The 18,572-nt window shown below is 35.3% G+C and overlaps 1 protein-coding gene across 3 annotated transcripts; it reads right to left on the bottom strand.

Moving 5' to 3' along the window:
- Positions 1–6,134: 6,134 nt before the first annotated feature.
- On the bottom strand, positions 6,135–12,226 carry LOC122282844 (probable polyamine aminopropyl transferase). Of its 3 annotated transcripts, XR_006230477.1 has the most exons (3): positions 11,141–12,226; positions 7,796–7,852; positions 6,135–7,671 (listed from the first exon to the last, which is right to left on the bottom strand). XR_006230477.1 is itself a non-coding variant. In XM_043094888.1 (2 exons), the coding sequence occupies exon 1, from the start codon at positions 12,174–12,176 to the stop codon at positions 11,145–11,147; it is 1,032 nt and encodes a 343-aa protein (XP_042950822.1). In that variant the 5' UTR covers positions 12,177–12,226; the 3' UTR covers positions 6,135–7,852; positions 11,141–11,144. The 3 variants fall into 3 exon arrangements, 2 of the variants coding, with proteins under 2 accessions (XP_042950822.1, XP_042950823.1); XM_043094888.1 differs by having other exon boundaries at positions 6,135–7,852; XM_043094889.1 differs by lacking the exons at positions 6,135–7,671; positions 7,796–7,852 and adding an exon at positions 9,764–10,191.
- Between the last annotated feature and the right edge of the window lie 6,346 nt (positions 12,227–18,572).

The raw sequence follows: 18,572 nt of genomic DNA, 5'->3' as shown, positions 1-18,572 counted from the left end.
TTATTTGTTAGGCTTATGGAAGAGAGGGTAAGCTAGATGTTTCTTTGTAGAAGTGAGTCCTATGTGTTATGGATTCATTATTGTTTGTGAGGCTTAACTAACTAGATCATGTTTATTTGAAGGGTAAGGAGGCTTGTAATATGATAGAGTTTTACAAAGAAACACACTGGTCCAATAAGAAGGGTAAATGGATCAATGCAGCTAGTGAACACAATTATGTGAGTTATCTTAATTTCCCTCTGATTTCTAATTATATAATGGGCTTATGCATGGCAGATTTTAAAATAGCATTTACGGTGTTATTGTATTTTCTTTCAGAATCTGATGCTTGAGAGGTTGGGTGAGAAAGAAACTGAAGAGGATGTTGAACTCGACAATGGTGATGTTTTCAAAGAGGTGTTGGGGTTCAAATCTGGCTACGCACTAGGTCTGGGCCACTTTGTCATACTTGAGCCCTCCCCATTTCTGAAAAAGAACAAGGCATTCAAACGTATAGCTGAGGAGAATGAAAGAAACAAGGAATCTGCTGACTTATATAAGAGTAAACTAGAAGCACTGCTGGGTGATATGGCTGAGCTGCGAAAACAGTTTTCTAAGCATGACAAACAAATCATGGCCATATCCTCACATTTGGGGTCAAGTAGGGAGTCTCAACAAGAGACTCAAGGAGATTTATAAAATTCCTAATATATTGTAAAGGTTTTTTGAAGAAGGTCATGGGGATATAACTAGTTTTTGTTCCCCCTATCGCTTTTGGAAACAATTATAATGTATTTATTTTGATCAACTGTGGGGAAAGGTTGGGGGTCATGTTTTGTGAAAAAAGGGATGGGAGGTGTTCCATGTAAGTGGACACAGGTTTTTGTTTTGGGAATTCCATAAACTACTTTAATATGGGAATGGGTACTAGATTATCATATGTGTTACCATCAGGTGATGGTTTGCTGCTGAATGAGTGAGTATATATTTCAAAAACACTATGAAGTAGTGTTTGGAAGTTCCTGGATATTTGTAAAATGATTGGGTACAGTTAAATGCAAATCATTTTGATTTTTTCACTTCAGGGAAACACAAGTAGTGCATCAATGGATCTGCATATAAGGGTTCCAGCAGGTTTATTATTTTTCAGTGATGGAAGGCATTATTGGAAAGTCATGGAAGTAACATTGTTTGGCAACCACCATGCGAAGTGACCTATATAAGGTAATTGGACAAGTTCCAGATTGGGTGATGGTAGCTTAAATTTTCTGTCAAAATTCTTGGTTTATGTACAATGATTTTTGATATTTTCAATCAATAGATGATGTTATATGCTCCTTAGGGTAGTCCATAACAATTTGATTATTAGAAATCATTGTACATGTTTTAGGAAAATGCATCTGCTTAGGAAATGACTAGTGGGTTGATACAGGTAATTAGGTGGAGTATGAATTGGGGGGGAACCACAGTAATTATCTGTATTTAGAGAATAAGCCACCTTCATATGTTTGGTTTGATCAAAATTGGTGGTTCATATTGTAACCCACATCAGATTATTACATTTTGAAGTCCAGATTTGGGCTATATATATGTTAAAATTGAAAAGGTTAGAGTGAAAAGGTTTAAAATTCATTTACTTAAGACTCATGATATTATATCAGAATCTGAATGAGGAATCCATATGGATGTTAAAAAATCCTCAGGCTTTCACGTGCACTGTAACTCACTAGGTCACTCACTAGAGTTGAATGGCAAGTTAAGCAACTACCACAATAACTGGATGTGTATAATGATATCGATGACTTTGGTTATGATTGGTTGTTTTAAAAACATGTGTTGGAGCTGTAATGAATCCTCATTGGACACAGATATCACAATTTATATTTAAGTATGATTTTTTCATGGTGCACTCAAAACCGGATTTTGAATGCAGCAGGATACCATAGGTAATTATATAACATTGAATTATGATGCTTGTAGCATGAATATAGCAACTTGATGAATATTGCCCTGTTTTGCATAATGTGCTGGGAAAAAGGCAGCTTCAAGTTTTAATTTTTCAACAGCAAATGACCAACAAAAATATTAGGGATTACTAACTCAGCAGGTAACTGTTGATGGAAAATGGGGTTTAAGAAGTATAGTTTAACTTTAGTTTGCAGGAATTCACAATTTATGAAAGAAAAACTAAACACCTCAATAGGCTTTTATTAGCACCTTAAATACATCATTTCATTATGATAGGTTAGGACTTGGCATTTACACAACAGAATCCCAATAAATTCTTCTCCACTATATTGGCCAGTTCTTCCATATGGAAATGACATCTACATAGATATCATGTTGTAACACCATGTATACAAATGGATACCAAGGGTAATTGATAACAATGTGCCATCACCTTCATTGTAGGGACTGCACCCTCTTGTATTTGGTGTCAATATCTGAATGTAAACTTTAATTGTTGGATAAAAACCTACTGATGCAGCAGGAATTTTCAGAATGCAATCATGGGATTGCATTCTAACATCCCTGGATGGAATATTGTTCATGAGCAGATATATTAATTAGTGCTAAGTAGGATGGTTCCTATGATTTTGTTGTCATTTGTTGAAGTTAGATTGTTGATTCTCCTAGAATTGTAGGGCTACTACTGCTGCTGCTAGTGTTTTAAAAAAATTCATAACATCATGTATGAATAAAGTTTTCAGGTCAATATTCATTCAGCCAGTGGATATTTTCTGGTATAGAGAGGCATGTGGGCATCAGGATCAGCTGGTAGTATCAAAGAAAAATGGTGAGATCAACCGTTACATATGTCATACCTGCTTTCAATGGAGCTACCAGTGAACTTTACGTTGGAGGGAGGTTATTCTGCTGGAAGTGTATCCCCCATGCAGAATTGTGTAGTTGTTGTATGCATATAGGCTAAAGTTTGTTAAAAACGCTGATGACCCTCTTCTCCTTCCCACAAGGTAAACATTAATTTTCCATTTCCCTCAAAGACTATGCATATTGGAACATTCCTGATCAATGTTATAAATATATATATGGGGCAATAGTTTTGAATGGATTTGTTGTCTGTATCCCAGCACAGTTATGTTTAATGGGTGTTTAGTTGTAAGAAACAGGGGAACGTAATTAATGTATGGGAATTATGCTTACATTGTTAGTTGTGGGAGAATTGTTGGTAAATGGTGGTGTCTATCTCGATCAACTCATGGAGAATAACTCGTGGGTATCAAGATATAGTACAAGAATCCATAAAAGGTTCCTTGCCACAGGATATTTCCATGTAAAATATAGGTATTACATGGAATATGGTTGTGGGGAAAAATCACCCACTTAAAATTCGACACATTTCCTAAAGGTATTTCTCATGGACAAATTTTTATTCCTAGGAGTGACGTTTTGTGGGGAAAAAAATAAACTCTTTGTTTATTAAGATTTTTCCCACGGCAATTTAATTCATGTAAATTATGTAATTCCCACCGAAACCAATCATGGGTAATCAGCAAATATATGAATGGAGAAGGGCTTATTTGCCACAAAACAAGTAGTGGCTAATAAGTATACCCACAAAATTCATTTGTCACTGTTGCATCTTTCCCCACGAATTTTTAAGGAGGGACTTGCTTCATTACCCACGAGTACAACTTATGGGAAAAATACCATTGCACAAAGGTAGCGCTGGTGGGAATTACTCTATTGCCTATGAGTTGTACACGTGAGAATTATACCTTTTCCCACGGATGGATCTAGTGGCATTATCTCTTTTACCCATAATATTGATAGCAATTTTATTGGCTTTTGCGATGAAGTGTAGAGTTTTTAACCACGGAACATTCCGTGGTTAAAAACATTCAGTCCCCACCAATTAGAGTTATCATGGGAAATTGAAGCATTTGCGGCGAATTATATGCCACGAGACTCCCACGGGCAGAATTTGTGGGAAAAAGTATATCCCCGCCAAAAATTGGCTTTTTGCCACGAAAAGCCCCCTCGGGGAACGTGGAAATTTCTTGTAGTGAATTCCCTTACTCAAAAGATTCTGGTCATTCTTATTCGAAGGGGAATGCCTCAAAACGATCAAACCTATATTCACCACATCCTAGGCCTTTCCAAGATACCATTTAAGAAGGAAAAAGTAACCTGCAATTGGCCTCACACCAAGAGCACTAGTGAAATATAAAATTCCGGCCCTCTTTTTTACTATTATATCTAAAAAATCTAGGTCACCTGTAATTTTTTTTTTCTTTTTTAATCGAGTAGTTCAGTTTTAGTGGGCATTTTCTTACTATATAAATTTAGACCGTATAAATGGATAATTTTAGATAATCGTAAAAAAGAGTATTATGAGTTTGAATAAGACATCTAAAGTTGTCGATCAAATAACTCTAAAACTCATTTTGGGCCACAGAAACCCAGTATCACACAGCAAACATTGTCAAATAAATCATGCTAGGGCAACCGAGAGTGGCCTGGAGGATTTCTATAGAGGAGTGCAAAGTGCACTTTTTTTGTTTTTTTCAGTCATTTTTTGAACCCCTTTAAACATTTTTAAAAAAAAAATCACAAGCTCATTTAAAATCCTTCCTTAACAATTAAGTTAAAAAAAAAAATGAATCGATAGCTTTTGTCAGGATACATTCTTGGTAGATGCATCATTTCCCTTGTCAAATACATCGGAAATGTAAACTTCAAATGTACGTACAAAACTAAAAAAGTATCAAAAAGATAGCATCAGTACCAATGTAGTCAGCAAATGTGGTTCATGCGAAAACAAGTCTTTCACAAAGATTTTGAGGAACAAAATCAAGAAAATGACTTCAAAGTGAACCTGGTTGTAGGTATTTTACATTTCAAGCTACCTCGAGGCGACCACGGGATTGAAGTAGTTGGAATTTTAGCTATTATTCAGTGCAATACCACTAAAAGTCGTGTGTCGAGTTACCTCCCCAATCACAAATAATGCTTTCTGTGTTACTCCGCATATTTGGCAGAAAAAGGAAAGGAGAGTACAATATTCAACATTTTAAATTATGAGACTAAGCATTTACTTTATACAGACTAATTGAGTCAGCTTAGGGTTGGAAAAACCCCTCCAGCCCATATTCAGGGCTAGATTGTCTATCTTAATATGGTCTTTAAAATATCGAGTCTATTGTGCAACTTACTTGCCATGGTATGGTTCAAACATGTATCTAAGTGTTTAGATTCACTTCATGGAGTATTTTTAGTAGCCATATCAAACACAAGTTTCCAAGATTCATTTTCATAGCTTTTTAGTATGGACATACTTTGGTATCCAAACCTTGGTTATATATGATTATATCTAATATGGGAGGGTAATGGCAACAAAACTTATGCCAATATGCCCCTTATAAGAATGATCTAATCTTCTAGAACATTACTGATCATCGAGACATCTCCCATGTCTACAAGCCTTTGACTCCTCCTGCCACTTTTGATACGTACCAAAGAAAGATCGGGACAACTGAGAGATGATCCAAGACTAAAGGATCTTGATATAAATAGATATATATAGTTAGAAAAACTGAAAAACTTCATGAATTCAACATGTTATCTACAACTTTAGACAAAATGCTAATATAAAGTCATAGAGAGACATTAGGAGATGGTACTTTCATACTAAATGTGAAAACCTAGAAATGATATTCCATGAATAAAGTATTGCAGAAGATATTGTAATATTGCTTAATGGACTAAACATGCGTCAGCAGCTATAAATTAGCTTGGTGAAAGTGGAAACAGATTCTCAATTAATAATCAATTAGTGGCATAGTCAAATAAAGACAAATTGGGTAATGAAGGACATATGGGAATAGATTCAAATACTATTAGCTTGCGTGATTGCCTATTTCAATCACGCATATATAGAGAAATCATTCAAGTAGCTGATCGGCATGCCACAAAGGTAAGGTAAAATTGGTTTTTGGGAAAAAGGTGGAGCAAGTAACAATATAAATCTTCTCTTGTGCTCAGTTGTTATGCCTACTTCAAGGTCAACTAAAAAAGTTGAATTTGAATAATTCCCAAAGCCCCAGCAAAAGCTCAATATTTGTTAAATTCATATTGATAATATTGCACTACAACGCATCTATCTGGATCACATTTTGGGTATACAACTAATCTTGATATTTCATAGTTCTCGAAAAAAATGGCATTCCATAGTTCAACTTTATAAATAATCTTTCCTACTATGAGTTCTCATTTCCTACAAACAGCTAAACAATTTGCCCCTTCAATTCCACATCTTTGTGAAGTTTGTCTACATACACAAATGCCATAAGCCAAACACAAACATCACCAGCACATACCACATTAACTGCAAAATGCTCTCCACATATCGACATAACACCTCATAGAACAAGGAAGCACCGTCGTCCAGGCGTTAAGATCTGGCAACACACCGATGAAAGCAATGAAGCTATCGTCCTTCCGATTCCTGAGATTCATAACGTAAAGTTTGTTGCCAAAAACCAGTCACATTGCCTTCAATGACACTTTCATGATTACCTTTCTATCTCTTCACAAATTCTTGGCCTCCGCACATCTAATCACAACATTAAACATAACTGTCTAGCCATTCCTCAAACACTTCCTCAACTGTTGTCAAGTATTCGGATCTTGAATACTTGGTATCCAAACCTTGGTTATATATGATTATATCTAACATGGGAGAGTGAAGGCAATAGAACTTCTGCTCATATGCCCCCAAGAACGACGTTATCCTCTTACTATCAATGTTTAGCCCTTTAGAGCATCCCTCTTTTATTGGAACAATTCTTATTTTTCTCTCATGTCTACAAGCCATTTACTCCCCCTGCAACTTTTGGTACCATAGAAAGATCGAGACATGTGATAGATGATCCAAGATTCAAGTACTTAAATATATATTGTTAGAAGAATTGAAAAACCTCATGAACTCAACATGTTATCTACAACTTTAGACGCAATGCTACTATAGAGTTATAGAAAGACCTTAGGAGATGACACTGTTCTTAGTAATTGTGAAATTTTGGAAATAATATACCATGAAAAAAGTATTGCAGTAGTTGTTATAATATTGCAGTAGTCATAGAAAGACCTCATGAGATGACAATTTTCATACTAAATGTGAAAACCTGGAAATAATATACCATGAAGTTGTTGTAATATTGCTTAATGGACTAGAAATGTGTTAGTAGCTGCAAATTAGCTTTGTGGAAGTGGACATAGATTCTCAAATAATGATCAATTCATTGCATAATCAAAGAGCAGATTTACTACATACAGGCACAAGTTGTCCCTGTATGTGCACGTCGGTGACGTGGCGTTTTGCCACGTCAGGGCTTATATCATGTCTTTTTTAAAAAGAAAGAAATTGAGGAAGAAGAAAATGCAGACAGCAGAATCCTTCATTCATACAGACCTTCGTTCAAACACAGAGCTTCGTTTCCTTCGTTCATTCTGCGCCCCCAGATTTCATGCAACCTTTCTCTCATATCTCTTCCTCTCTCAGATTTGGGAAATATCTTCTCGATCAGTTCTCTTCCTCTCTCTCAGATTGGTGTTTGGACGGAGTGACTGAGCTTGGCCACTACCCACTCCTCGACGTCGAACCAAGTAAGAGTACTTTTGCAAGTTACAATCTTTTTCTTTTCTTTTTCAACATCACAGACTGTGGGACTTGTGAGGGGAAGGAAGGGAAAGGCATTAGCTTGCTTTTCATTTCCTTTGCACTGTATGTATAGTTTTCATCTCCACCGACAAGAAGGTAAAGAGAATGGTGAAGAAACAAAAATGGACTTACTTTGTAGCGTTGATATTGGCCCACAGACACTAATCCAGTCCCATTCGTAGCAACAATCTATGTTTTCCATTTATCACAAAATTTAGTCTTATAAGAAGTAATATATATTTATATATAAAAATAGAAGAAATTTAAGATAAAATACAACAATTTTCTTATAATTAACCTGAGATAATAGTCATGACTTAAAAATTTGATATAATGTTTTTTTGAAATGAAAATCTGACACAATAGATCGTTGAGCATACCATATGCTACAAAGGAAATGAAAAGCATGGGACTGCATCTCTAGTTGTGTCTAAAGTTATAGAATCTATGCTTGGGAAGTCAATGCTCGCATATCTATTACATTTTGCTCAATTCAGTATGTTTCTTACTGCTTAGTTTTTAAATGGAGTTGTGCTACTTTTATTTTTGTGATGTTTAATCTCTGAAACTCTTGAAGCGTGATTTTTGTATTGCTTTCAAAGCATTGGCAATAGTCTAGTCATTGCCAAGTCTAAATTTTGACTAGAATTTCAAGTTTTAGCTAGAGCCAAAACCTTTAGCTAAGTTAATTCACATTGAACTAGTCATTTAGAAGTAAAAATAATAATATAATATTACATATTTAATTAATAATTTTAAATACACAAACACACACGAAGGAACACTATCTTTGAGCAGCAGAGCTTATCTAAAAATGAAAACGAAAACAGAGACCTATGGGAGAGGCATGTGAGGGAGCTGGGCGGCCCGCAAGTGGCTAGACGGAGGTCAGCTGAGCTAGATGAAATTGCCATCAATCTGCATGGCCAAGTAACTTAGAGAGAGATAGAGTGACAAGAGAGAGAACGAAAAGAGTGGGCACGACGTCTAGGGGAAGAACCTCACTGTGAGACGCGGCCGTTAGGGGGGCTGACGTGTAGTACTCGACAGCATCTTCTGAGGCGATGTGGAGGTGCAGTGGCGTAGCTAGGCTCTGATTGTGCAACGGGCTAAGAGCTCACACATGCTCTATTTTTCTTTCCTAAAAACAGAGGTTGTGATAGTTGTGTGGTGCAGAAACAGTGGTTCGCATCGCGGCTGTGGTGACTTGGGCCATGACAAGAAAGGCTACCAACCATGATGCTGTGGTTAGAGACGTCTACCTGATCGTGGTTGAGGGAGTTGGGCTACGGTGGCTGAGCATTGGCTGGGTGCATGTTGATGCGGTGTGGAAACTTACAGAGCAAAAAAGAAGAGCAAGAGAGAGTTTGTAAGGAAGTGTGGCATGGTAAAGGCAAAGGCAGTTATGGAGAGAAAGGAGATATAGAGCTTCGGCGTAGAGAAGAAGAAGAAAGAAATGAAAGAAAGAGAGGAATGAAAGAAATGGAAAGGTGGAGCAGATCGATGGAGAAGAAAGAGACATTGGGGGGGAGCGGAAATAATAAAATAACCATTTGGCTGGGCTGCAGTTGCTGGCCAAGTTTGGAGGAAGAGATACAATAACTGTAGCAGTTATGTCAAACAAATGAGTTTTAGCTAGGCCATTACAGATGAATTTCTGCAGATTTGTGCTCCATTTTGGACTTGCATTGGGCAATGGCGAGGCCCTTGCTAATGCTCTGGGGTGAAAGTGATATATAGAATGACAGAGCTGGAAGAACAACATAATTTATTGGAATTTTGAATTATATTCCTACCAAGAGATATGCTTGTGCTCCCATCTAGTATCAATGGATTTAGACCTGATTTGGATAGAAAGATACTTCTATCTCATCTCAATATCCAAATATCATAAATATAAATACTTTTCAATTTCAAATATTCAAATTTTTCATCTAATAATTACCTAATTATTACAACTTTTTCAAACAAAACATAAAAAATAATTCAACTCTTTCAAGTTTCAAAATAAAAATAATATTAAGAAATTATATCCTAACAATATTTTAATTTTATAATATTTTTATTCAACTTTTTTTTTTCTCTCTCATTTTCTAAAATCCCATAAAACATTTTAACTCAAATAATTTTTAATGCATCTAATCTCGACTTAAATATCTCATTACTATTTATAAACTATCTCAACTCACTATCAAACCAAACATTATTTATATTGGGATGCATAGGACTGCTACTTCACACTTGATCTGATTTTAAGTTACCACAAATGGTCAAATTAGTAGCACCTAAAATGAAAGAGGAATGAGAGGAAGAAGAAACGAGAACATGCATCAAAAGGAAGGAGAAGAAAATTGAAGAGTAGAGTGATATAGCTTTTACTCTCTCAGTGGAGGGGGTGGGCAATTCTCTCTCAGTGCACCGTAGATGTCGTGCGTGTGTCTACACCGTTGTGCCCGTTTTTAGATTGAAGACGCATTGGGCAATGAAAGACATTTGAAAGCAGATTAATATACTATCAGCACAGGTGCCTGTCTCAATCACGCATGTATAGAGAAATCATTCAAGTGGCTGATTGGCATGCCACAAAAGTTAGGTAAAAGTGATTTTTGGGAAAAATGTGCAGCAAGGAACAATATAGATCTTTCGAGTGTACAAAATATTCTAGGTAATGGAATGCACAAATTAGCCATCCCACATAAATCTTCTAGCTAGAGTGAAATTTGGCAATTGGTGATGATTAGTTTATATCCACTACACAATATCTGGCTTAAAATTATGCCTAGGGACTACTAATTCATTAACATATAACCTTGGTTACCATATCAAATTGCATTTATTTGGATTATAGGAACGTAGAAAGTTTGAAATCGACTTTTCCAAGACCACTGAAAAGATAGTGATTTTAATAGATATTTAAACCTTCCCAATGATTCAATAAGATTCTGTGGTGCTCAGTTGCTATGCCTCCTTCAAGGTCAAGTAAAAAGGCTCAATTTGAATAAATCCCAAAGCCCCAGCAACAGGTCAATATTTTTTAAAACCACATTGATCATATTGCATTCCAACGCATATATTTGGATCACATGATCGGTATACAACTAAGAAAAAATCTAATTACAAGCATAATTGCGCACTAATATGTACACAAATCTAATGTAATTAGTCAAAAAATAAATTTTATTGAAAATAGTGCTAATTTAAATTTTAAATATGAAGGAATCAGTATTAGTACGCAGACTAGTAAGTGACTTTGTTTGTACATAGCAAAACTCTACAACTAATCCTGATATTTCACAGTATGTCAAAAATGAAATTCCATAGTTCAACTTCATTAATAATCTTTCCTGCTATGAGTTCTCATTTCCTAAAAACAGCTAAACAATATGCCATAAATAAACCCTTCAATTCCACAACTTTGTAAGGTTTGTCTACGTACACAAATGCCATAAGCCAAACACAAACAGCGCCAGCACGTACCATATTAACTGCGAAATTTTGTCCACATATCGACATAGCACCTCAAAGAACGAGGCAGCGCCATCTTCCAGGAGTCAAGATCCGGAAACTCACCGGTGAGAGCTATGGAGCTATCGTCAGTCCGATTCCCCAGATTCATAATGTAAAGCTTGTCGCCAAAAACCAGTCGCATCGCCTTCAAAGACTCTTCCATGACTACCTTCCCATCTCTCCGCGAATCCTCGGCCTCCACACAACTACCTCCAACATTAACCATAACTCTCCCGCCTTTCCTCAAACACTTGGTCAGCAGCTGCCAAGTATTCGGATCCTGAAGTTCCGGAATCAAACTACCTTTACTAAACAAATCAACAAAGATTCCCGAAAACCCATTTCGAACTGTAGCTTTCAATGCATTACCAACATAGACAAAAAGCCTTTCTTTGTATTTTCTCTCAAGCTTTGCAAGGCCAAAATACTCTCTCGCCACAGCAATCACAGACGGATCAAGCTCCCATCCGTGGATAACCAATTCCGGGTACAACTCAAGACACAAACGAGCAGCAGAACCCGCTCCGAACCCGAGAATTCCCAAAGGCCCGGGCGGCAAGATCGGTGGCAAGGTGGCGAAGACATCAAAGTACGTGTTGGTGAGCGATTTGTTGAATAGGAACGAGATGCTGTGGATGTTTCCAGGGCCATCGAGGAGCAGGAGCCTAGAGCCGGCAAAAGGGTGGTCAGCTTTTCTGGAAACTTGGAGAACGCGAATGTAATTGTGCCTGGACTTGAACTTGACGAGAATTTTGACGTCTTCAATGGGAATGCCGTCGTCTTGGGTCTTGGTTATGGAGGAGGAGGAGTGGTTGTTTTGTTGGGATTTGAGTGTTGCTAATGGCTTGTGGGAGAGAATGAGGTTTGGAGAAGTGACTCGGAGAAGATGAGGAGGGTTGGATGTTTGAAATGGGGGGCTGTAGCAGATTAAGGAAGGGAATTGGTGGGAAATTAGGCCGAATAATGAAATTTGCTGTGTATGGAGCAGAGTTGGCATCGAAGCCATTCGGGCATTCGCTAGTTCGTTCCCTTGTAGACACACTTTATACACGTACAGGCATGGAGATATAAATGTCTGGTCAAAATTATAAATAAATAAGTTACTCAGTTGTATTTTATAATTTATTCTTGATTTTATACCATAGGGTAAAAGTTTTTTTGTAAAAGGTCAATATGAGTTTAAATTTTTTTTCTTTTTATAATTTTTCTAGATTTCATATTTTTAACTTTTTTAATATAATTTTTTGAACAGTAAATATTTGTACATCACACATCATCCATATTATATAATTTGATATATAATATTTAAATTTTAAAATTTATTTTTTAAATTAAATTATACGATGATGTGTAATGTAAAGACCTTTAAATAGAACTACTTTATTTTTTTTAATTACACATCATATTTTAATTTTAATTTTAATTTTTTTTTTAAGTGGGTTTACGTGCCTTGGTTAAAATCCCTCAAAATTAAACTAAAAATGCCTTAAGAAAAAGTCGTGCAACCATTTAAAACGAAGTCAGGAGGATTCACAGTTACAAGTGCTTAGTTCGACAAAGGAGCCAAGAATAACCTAAGCAAGAGAGAATGTTCTAAGACGAGAACAAAAGAAATTATGGAAGCATATTTGGATGCTAAAAATCTCTAACAAATTCAAAAGAAAAATTATATTCCTCATTCCCATGTAAGAAAATAACTTTAATAAAAAATCTATAAGATCTTTTACCTCCAAGTATTTGTGCTTGATAACTGGAAAGTTTCAAATTTACAAAAAAGTATAGAGATTTTGTAGGAAATAGACTTCTAGCCTTCTGCCTTAAAACTTTTTGATATGGTTCTAATGGAAAATACAAGCTCCTTGATATAGGCAAGATTAGTGACTCTCAATAATTACTCCTACAATTTTTAGGCTACCCTCATTATTTTATCCATCAAAAAATAGCAAGGGTCACCACTTTTTTTATGAAGGGCAATTACCTATACTTGATAGATGAAGTGTATCATCTAAAATGAAGTGAACCACTTTAGGGAAGACAAAGGTTTTCTAGAAAAACCAAAAGTCTAACATTCTCCCACTTTGTTCACTTAATAGATAAAACTGAAATGACCAAAATAATGTCCTTAATTCTGTTAAGGTATATATCTTACATACGAACCATGGTGGTATTGCTCTTTATAGTGAACATTTCCCTTCCATGTGTCACAATGCATAGTATCCCTTAAAAATACTTTATGAACAATTATTAAAAGTCATTCGGGTCCAACTTAATCACCCAATGGATATGATGAATTGTTACTTTATGCGCAAAACTGAAACTGAATTCAACTTTATTCTTTGTGAAATATAAAGTAACATGAGAGATTACACTTTAATTAGGCTCATACGATTCACATGACCCTGAAACTGTTTTACCAGTAAACCTTTGGTCATTGGATCAGCTAATATCAAATCTGTACTGGTGTGCTCAATATACACCACATTATATTTGATGATCTCTCTCACACTTAAATACTTTATGTCAATATACTTGCTTCTGCTTCCGCTCTTATTGTTCTTTGAGAAGAACACTGCAACGGTATTATCACAAAAAATCTTTATTGGTCTTTGAATGAAATCGACAATTTTAAGACCAGAAATAAAATTCTTCAACCATATGGCTTGTGTCGTTGCTTCATAGCACGCAATAAATTCTGCCTCCATAGTAGACGTAGCAACTATAGATTGTTTCGTACTTTTCCAAGATATAGCTCATTCAGCAAGAAGAAAGATATATCCAGAAGTAAACTTTTTGGTGTCTACACAACTGGCAAAATCAGAATCTGAATGGCCAACCACTTGTAAATTTGTATGCCTGTAAGTTAGCATGTAATTCTTGGTTCCTTGCAAATACCGCATCACCTTTTTTGCAGCTATCTAATGTTGAAGTCCTGGATTACTTTGATAGCGACCCAATAATCCAACTGCTAGACATAGGTCTGGACGGATACAAACTTGAGCATACATCAAGCTACCCACTGCAGATGCATAAGGCACACTTTTCATTTGCTCTTGTTCCAATGCATTTTTAGGCGATTGTCTTTTATGAAATTTATCACCTTTGATTATGGAAGCTACAGAAGCTTTACAATCTTTCATACCAAATCTCTATAAAAAATTTTCAATGTAAGCTTTTTGAGACAGTCCTAAAACTCTTTGTTTTCTGTCTCTGTGAATCTCTATGCTAATGACATAAGAGGCTTCACCCATATCCTTCATTTCAAAATTTTGGGAGAGAAATTGTTTAGTCTCATGTAACAAACCCAAATCACTACTTGCAAGAAGAATATCGTCTACATATAGGACTAAAAAAATATATTTGCTCCCACTAATTTTAAGGTATATATATTGATCAATAAGATTCTCGATAAAGCCGTATGAGATAATAATCTTGTGAAACTTTAAATACCATTGACAGGAAGCTTGTTTTAGTCCATAAAGAGACTTCTTCAATTTACATATTTTCTGACTGTAGTCACTGAAACCCTTAGATTGTTTCATGTATACCACTTCATCAAGATCTCCATTAAGAAAAGCCATTTTCACATCCATTTGATATATCTAAATCAAAATGAACTACTAAAGCCATAATTATTCTCAATGAATCCTTCTTAGAGACCGGAGAGAAGGTTTCATGATAATCAATGTCTTCCTTCTGAGTGAATCATTTAGCGACAAGTCTAATCTTATATCATTCGACATTACCAAAAGAATCTCGTTTGGTTTTATAAACCCATTTGCAGCCAACTGTTGCCACCCCTTCTGGTAATTCGACGAGATCCTAGACTTGGTTCTTATAAATGGATTCTAACTCATTTTTCATGGCATCCAATCAAAATGTAGATTTATTTCTACTCATGGCTTGTGAAAACGTAATTGGGTCTTCCGGAAGTCCAATGTCAAAATCAGACTCAGTTAGGTATACAATGTAATCATCTGGAATAGCAGGCTTGTGTATTCTTGAGGATCTTCTTAGAGCCATTATTTCATCATTTGGAGATGACTCAATTGGTTCAGACTGTAAATGCGAAATAACTTCAAATTGAACCTCATTTACGGGAATATACTGTACTTGAATTGGTGTTATTACTTGATCTTGCGATCTATTTTGCTTTAAGACAACCATTCTTTCTCCAAAAGAAGGCAAAGTAGCATGTTCAGGTGTTTCCTCAAAAGTAACCTCTTGAAGATTCACACTCCCACTAGGTTCAACATTCTCAAGAAATTTTACATTTTTAGATTCGACAATTCGAGGGCTATTATTGGGATAAAAAAAAAATCTATATCCTTTGGAGTTATTTGAATACCCAAAAAGAAACTGCTAATTGTCCTTAGATCTAACTTCTTTATGTTATGATTATAAATCCTAACTTCAGCAGGACAACTCCATATATATATATGATTTAAACTAAGTTTCCACCATTTCTACAACTTGAAAGGTGTCTTAGAGACAGATTTGGATGGAACCCTATTCAATATATACACTACAGTTTTAAGAGCTTCACTCTACAAGGAAAGTTGGATATTAGATTTACTAATCATGCTCCTTACCATATCCATTAGCGTACGATTATTTCTTTCTGCAATACCATTTTATGATGGTGTGCCAGGCATTGAATATTGGGCAACAATGCCTTCTTCCTGAAAGAAATTTACAAATGGACCCTTAATTTGTCCATGTTCTGTGTACCTACCATAATATTCCCCTCCCCTATCAGATCTTACGATTTTGATTTTCTTTTCATTTTGATTCTCTACTTCTGCTTTATAGGCTTTGAAAACATCTAGTGCTTAAGCCTTCTCATTCAGAAGATAAAGATACATATACCTAGAATAGTCGTCAATAAATAAGATAAAATATCTCTGACCATTCAGGCAAGGGGTAGAAAATGGTCCACAGATATCTGTTTGTGTAAAATAATGCTTGAGCTCCTTCTTGAACCTTTAGAATTATTGATGGTCTGCTTACCTTTTATGCAATCCACACAATTCTTGAAGTTAGTAAAATCAAGATCCAGTGGGACCTCTTCTTTTACTAACCGTCTCATCCTCTCTATAGAGATGTGTCCCAATCTCTTATGTCATAGTAGAGAAGATTTTCATTCAAAATGTTTCTCTTAATACCAACTGAATGCAGGGAGAGATAATTCTCTTCAAAATCGGGATGAATATCTAATTTAAACAAGTTATCAACTAAAGTTCCAGAACCAACATGAATTTTATTCTTAACAACAGTCATAACATTCTAAAAAAGGAAACTATATCCTTTGATAACAAATTTGGAAACAGAAATTAAATTTCTACAAGATTCTAGAATATAAAAAACATTATTTAAATAAAAAACATGTCCCGATTTGATAATCACTCTAAAAACTCCAACTACAACAACTTGTGAACACCCTTTATTTCCGGTGAAGAGCCAAAGTTCACTTGTTGTTGGTTTCCTTCTGGTGAGAAAACCCTACAATGTATTCACAATATGAATTGAAGAATCGGAGTCAATCCACCATGAATTTTTAGGAGCATCAATGAAAAAAAGATTCATGACACACAAGAGATATAGAGTTACCTTTCTTTTCAAGCCACTCTTTATACTTGATGCAGCTCTTCTTTACATGTCCCTCTTTCTTGCAAAAGAAGCAGGTCACATTTTTGCCATTAGATCCATTGGATTTTGATGGCACATTATGCTTCCTTTTCTTTTGAGGTCCACTTTGGCCCTTCTCGGTCTTAACTTTATCATTCACAACCATATTTGCACTTTTAGGTCTATCATGCTTCATCATTTCCTTTTCCTGCACACACATGGTCAGAAGATCCGTAACTGACCAGTTTTCTTTATGTGTGTTATAAGAGATCTTGAAAGGTCCATACTCAGATGTCAGTGAGTCAAGGATGAAATGGACCAAGAATGGCTCAGATATCTCTATCTTTAAGCCCTTAAGTTGAGAAACAATGTCTCTCATTTCTGTAATGTATGTACGCATACCCTTAGAACTGTCGAAGGCTTTAGTAGTGAATTGCCTGATAAGAGTGCTAGCTAAAGCCTTGTCAGAACGAACAAACTGTTCCTCAATTGCCTGTGTTAATTCCTTAATTGTAGCGCAATCACCAATAGAACCTCTAATGCTCTTACTCATGCGAGACTTTATGAGCATTAGACTTAGGCGATTAGATCGCTCCCACCATTGGTGATTTTCAATAACTTCCTGTGCATCCATATCCATGGCAGCAGGTGATTGTTCCACACAGAGTACATAATCAAGGTCCATATACTCCAAGATAAATTGAACCGAATCTTTCCAATCAGAAAAATTAGTGTCATCAAGCATTGGAATAAAATAAACACAATCAGCTAAGGATTGTGGTACAACAGCTGCAAAACCAAGAAAAACTTTAATGCTATGAATTTAAGTACATTTTAACATTCATATGGGAAAAGGTTGCGTAACAGAATAAATTTACTTATCTTTATTTATAAGACAAATTATTTCAAATATTAACAAATAAAACTATCCACACATGTAGGCAGAAGATAAATTTAACTGTCAATACTGAAAAACATTTTCTTATACTAATTAAATCACAAAAATTAAAGATTTCTCTGTAGGAATAAATCCTTAAAACCTATGATTTAATTATAATGAGATTCCAATTTTTTTTTATATGTATTCTTTTAAATAATAAGGATGTTGTGGCATTACCTTCATTATTAAAAAAAATACAACTGGACATCTCCTTAAAAAAAAATGTAAATTATCCCAAAGGCCCAACAATATGAAAAAAAACTTAAAATTGAGCCCACAAATGTTTGAAAACATGACCTGGCTTTTCTCTCACAATATAGATTATGACAAAATTCATTGATCATGCCAAGAGAATAAAACAAAGAACAAAACTGCATTTCAAAAGCCCATTATATGAACAAAATGAAATACTAATAATTCAAACACAAAGTTGAAAGGCAACCACTCTAATACCAAATGTAAGAAAATAACTTTAATAAAAAATTTATAGGATCTTTTACCTCCAGCCATTTGTATTTGATAACTGGAAAACTTCAAATCTACAAAAGAGAATAGAGATTTTGTAGGAAAGGGACTTCTAACCTTTTGCCTTAGAACTTTTTGGGATGGTTCTAATGGAAAACACAAGCCCCTTTATATAGGCAAAAAAATCTATAGGATCTTTTACCTCCAGCAATTTGTGTTTGATAACTGGAAAGTTTCAAATCTACAAAAGAGAATAGAGATTTTGTAGGAAATAGACTTCTAGCATTTTGCCTTAGAATTTTTTGAGATGGTTCTAATGGAAAACACAAGCCCCTTTATATAGGCAAGACTAGGAACCCTTATTTATTACTC

The sequence above is a fragment of the Carya illinoinensis genome, chromosome 11, assembly GCF_018687715.1.
Source record: "Carya illinoinensis cultivar Pawnee chromosome 11, C.illinoinensisPawnee_v1, whole genome shotgun sequence".
In the NCBI taxonomy this organism is placed as follows: domain Eukaryota; kingdom Viridiplantae; phylum Streptophyta; class Magnoliopsida; order Fagales; family Juglandaceae; genus Carya; species Carya illinoinensis.
This window is presented reverse-complemented; position numbering and strand designations above follow the sequence as displayed.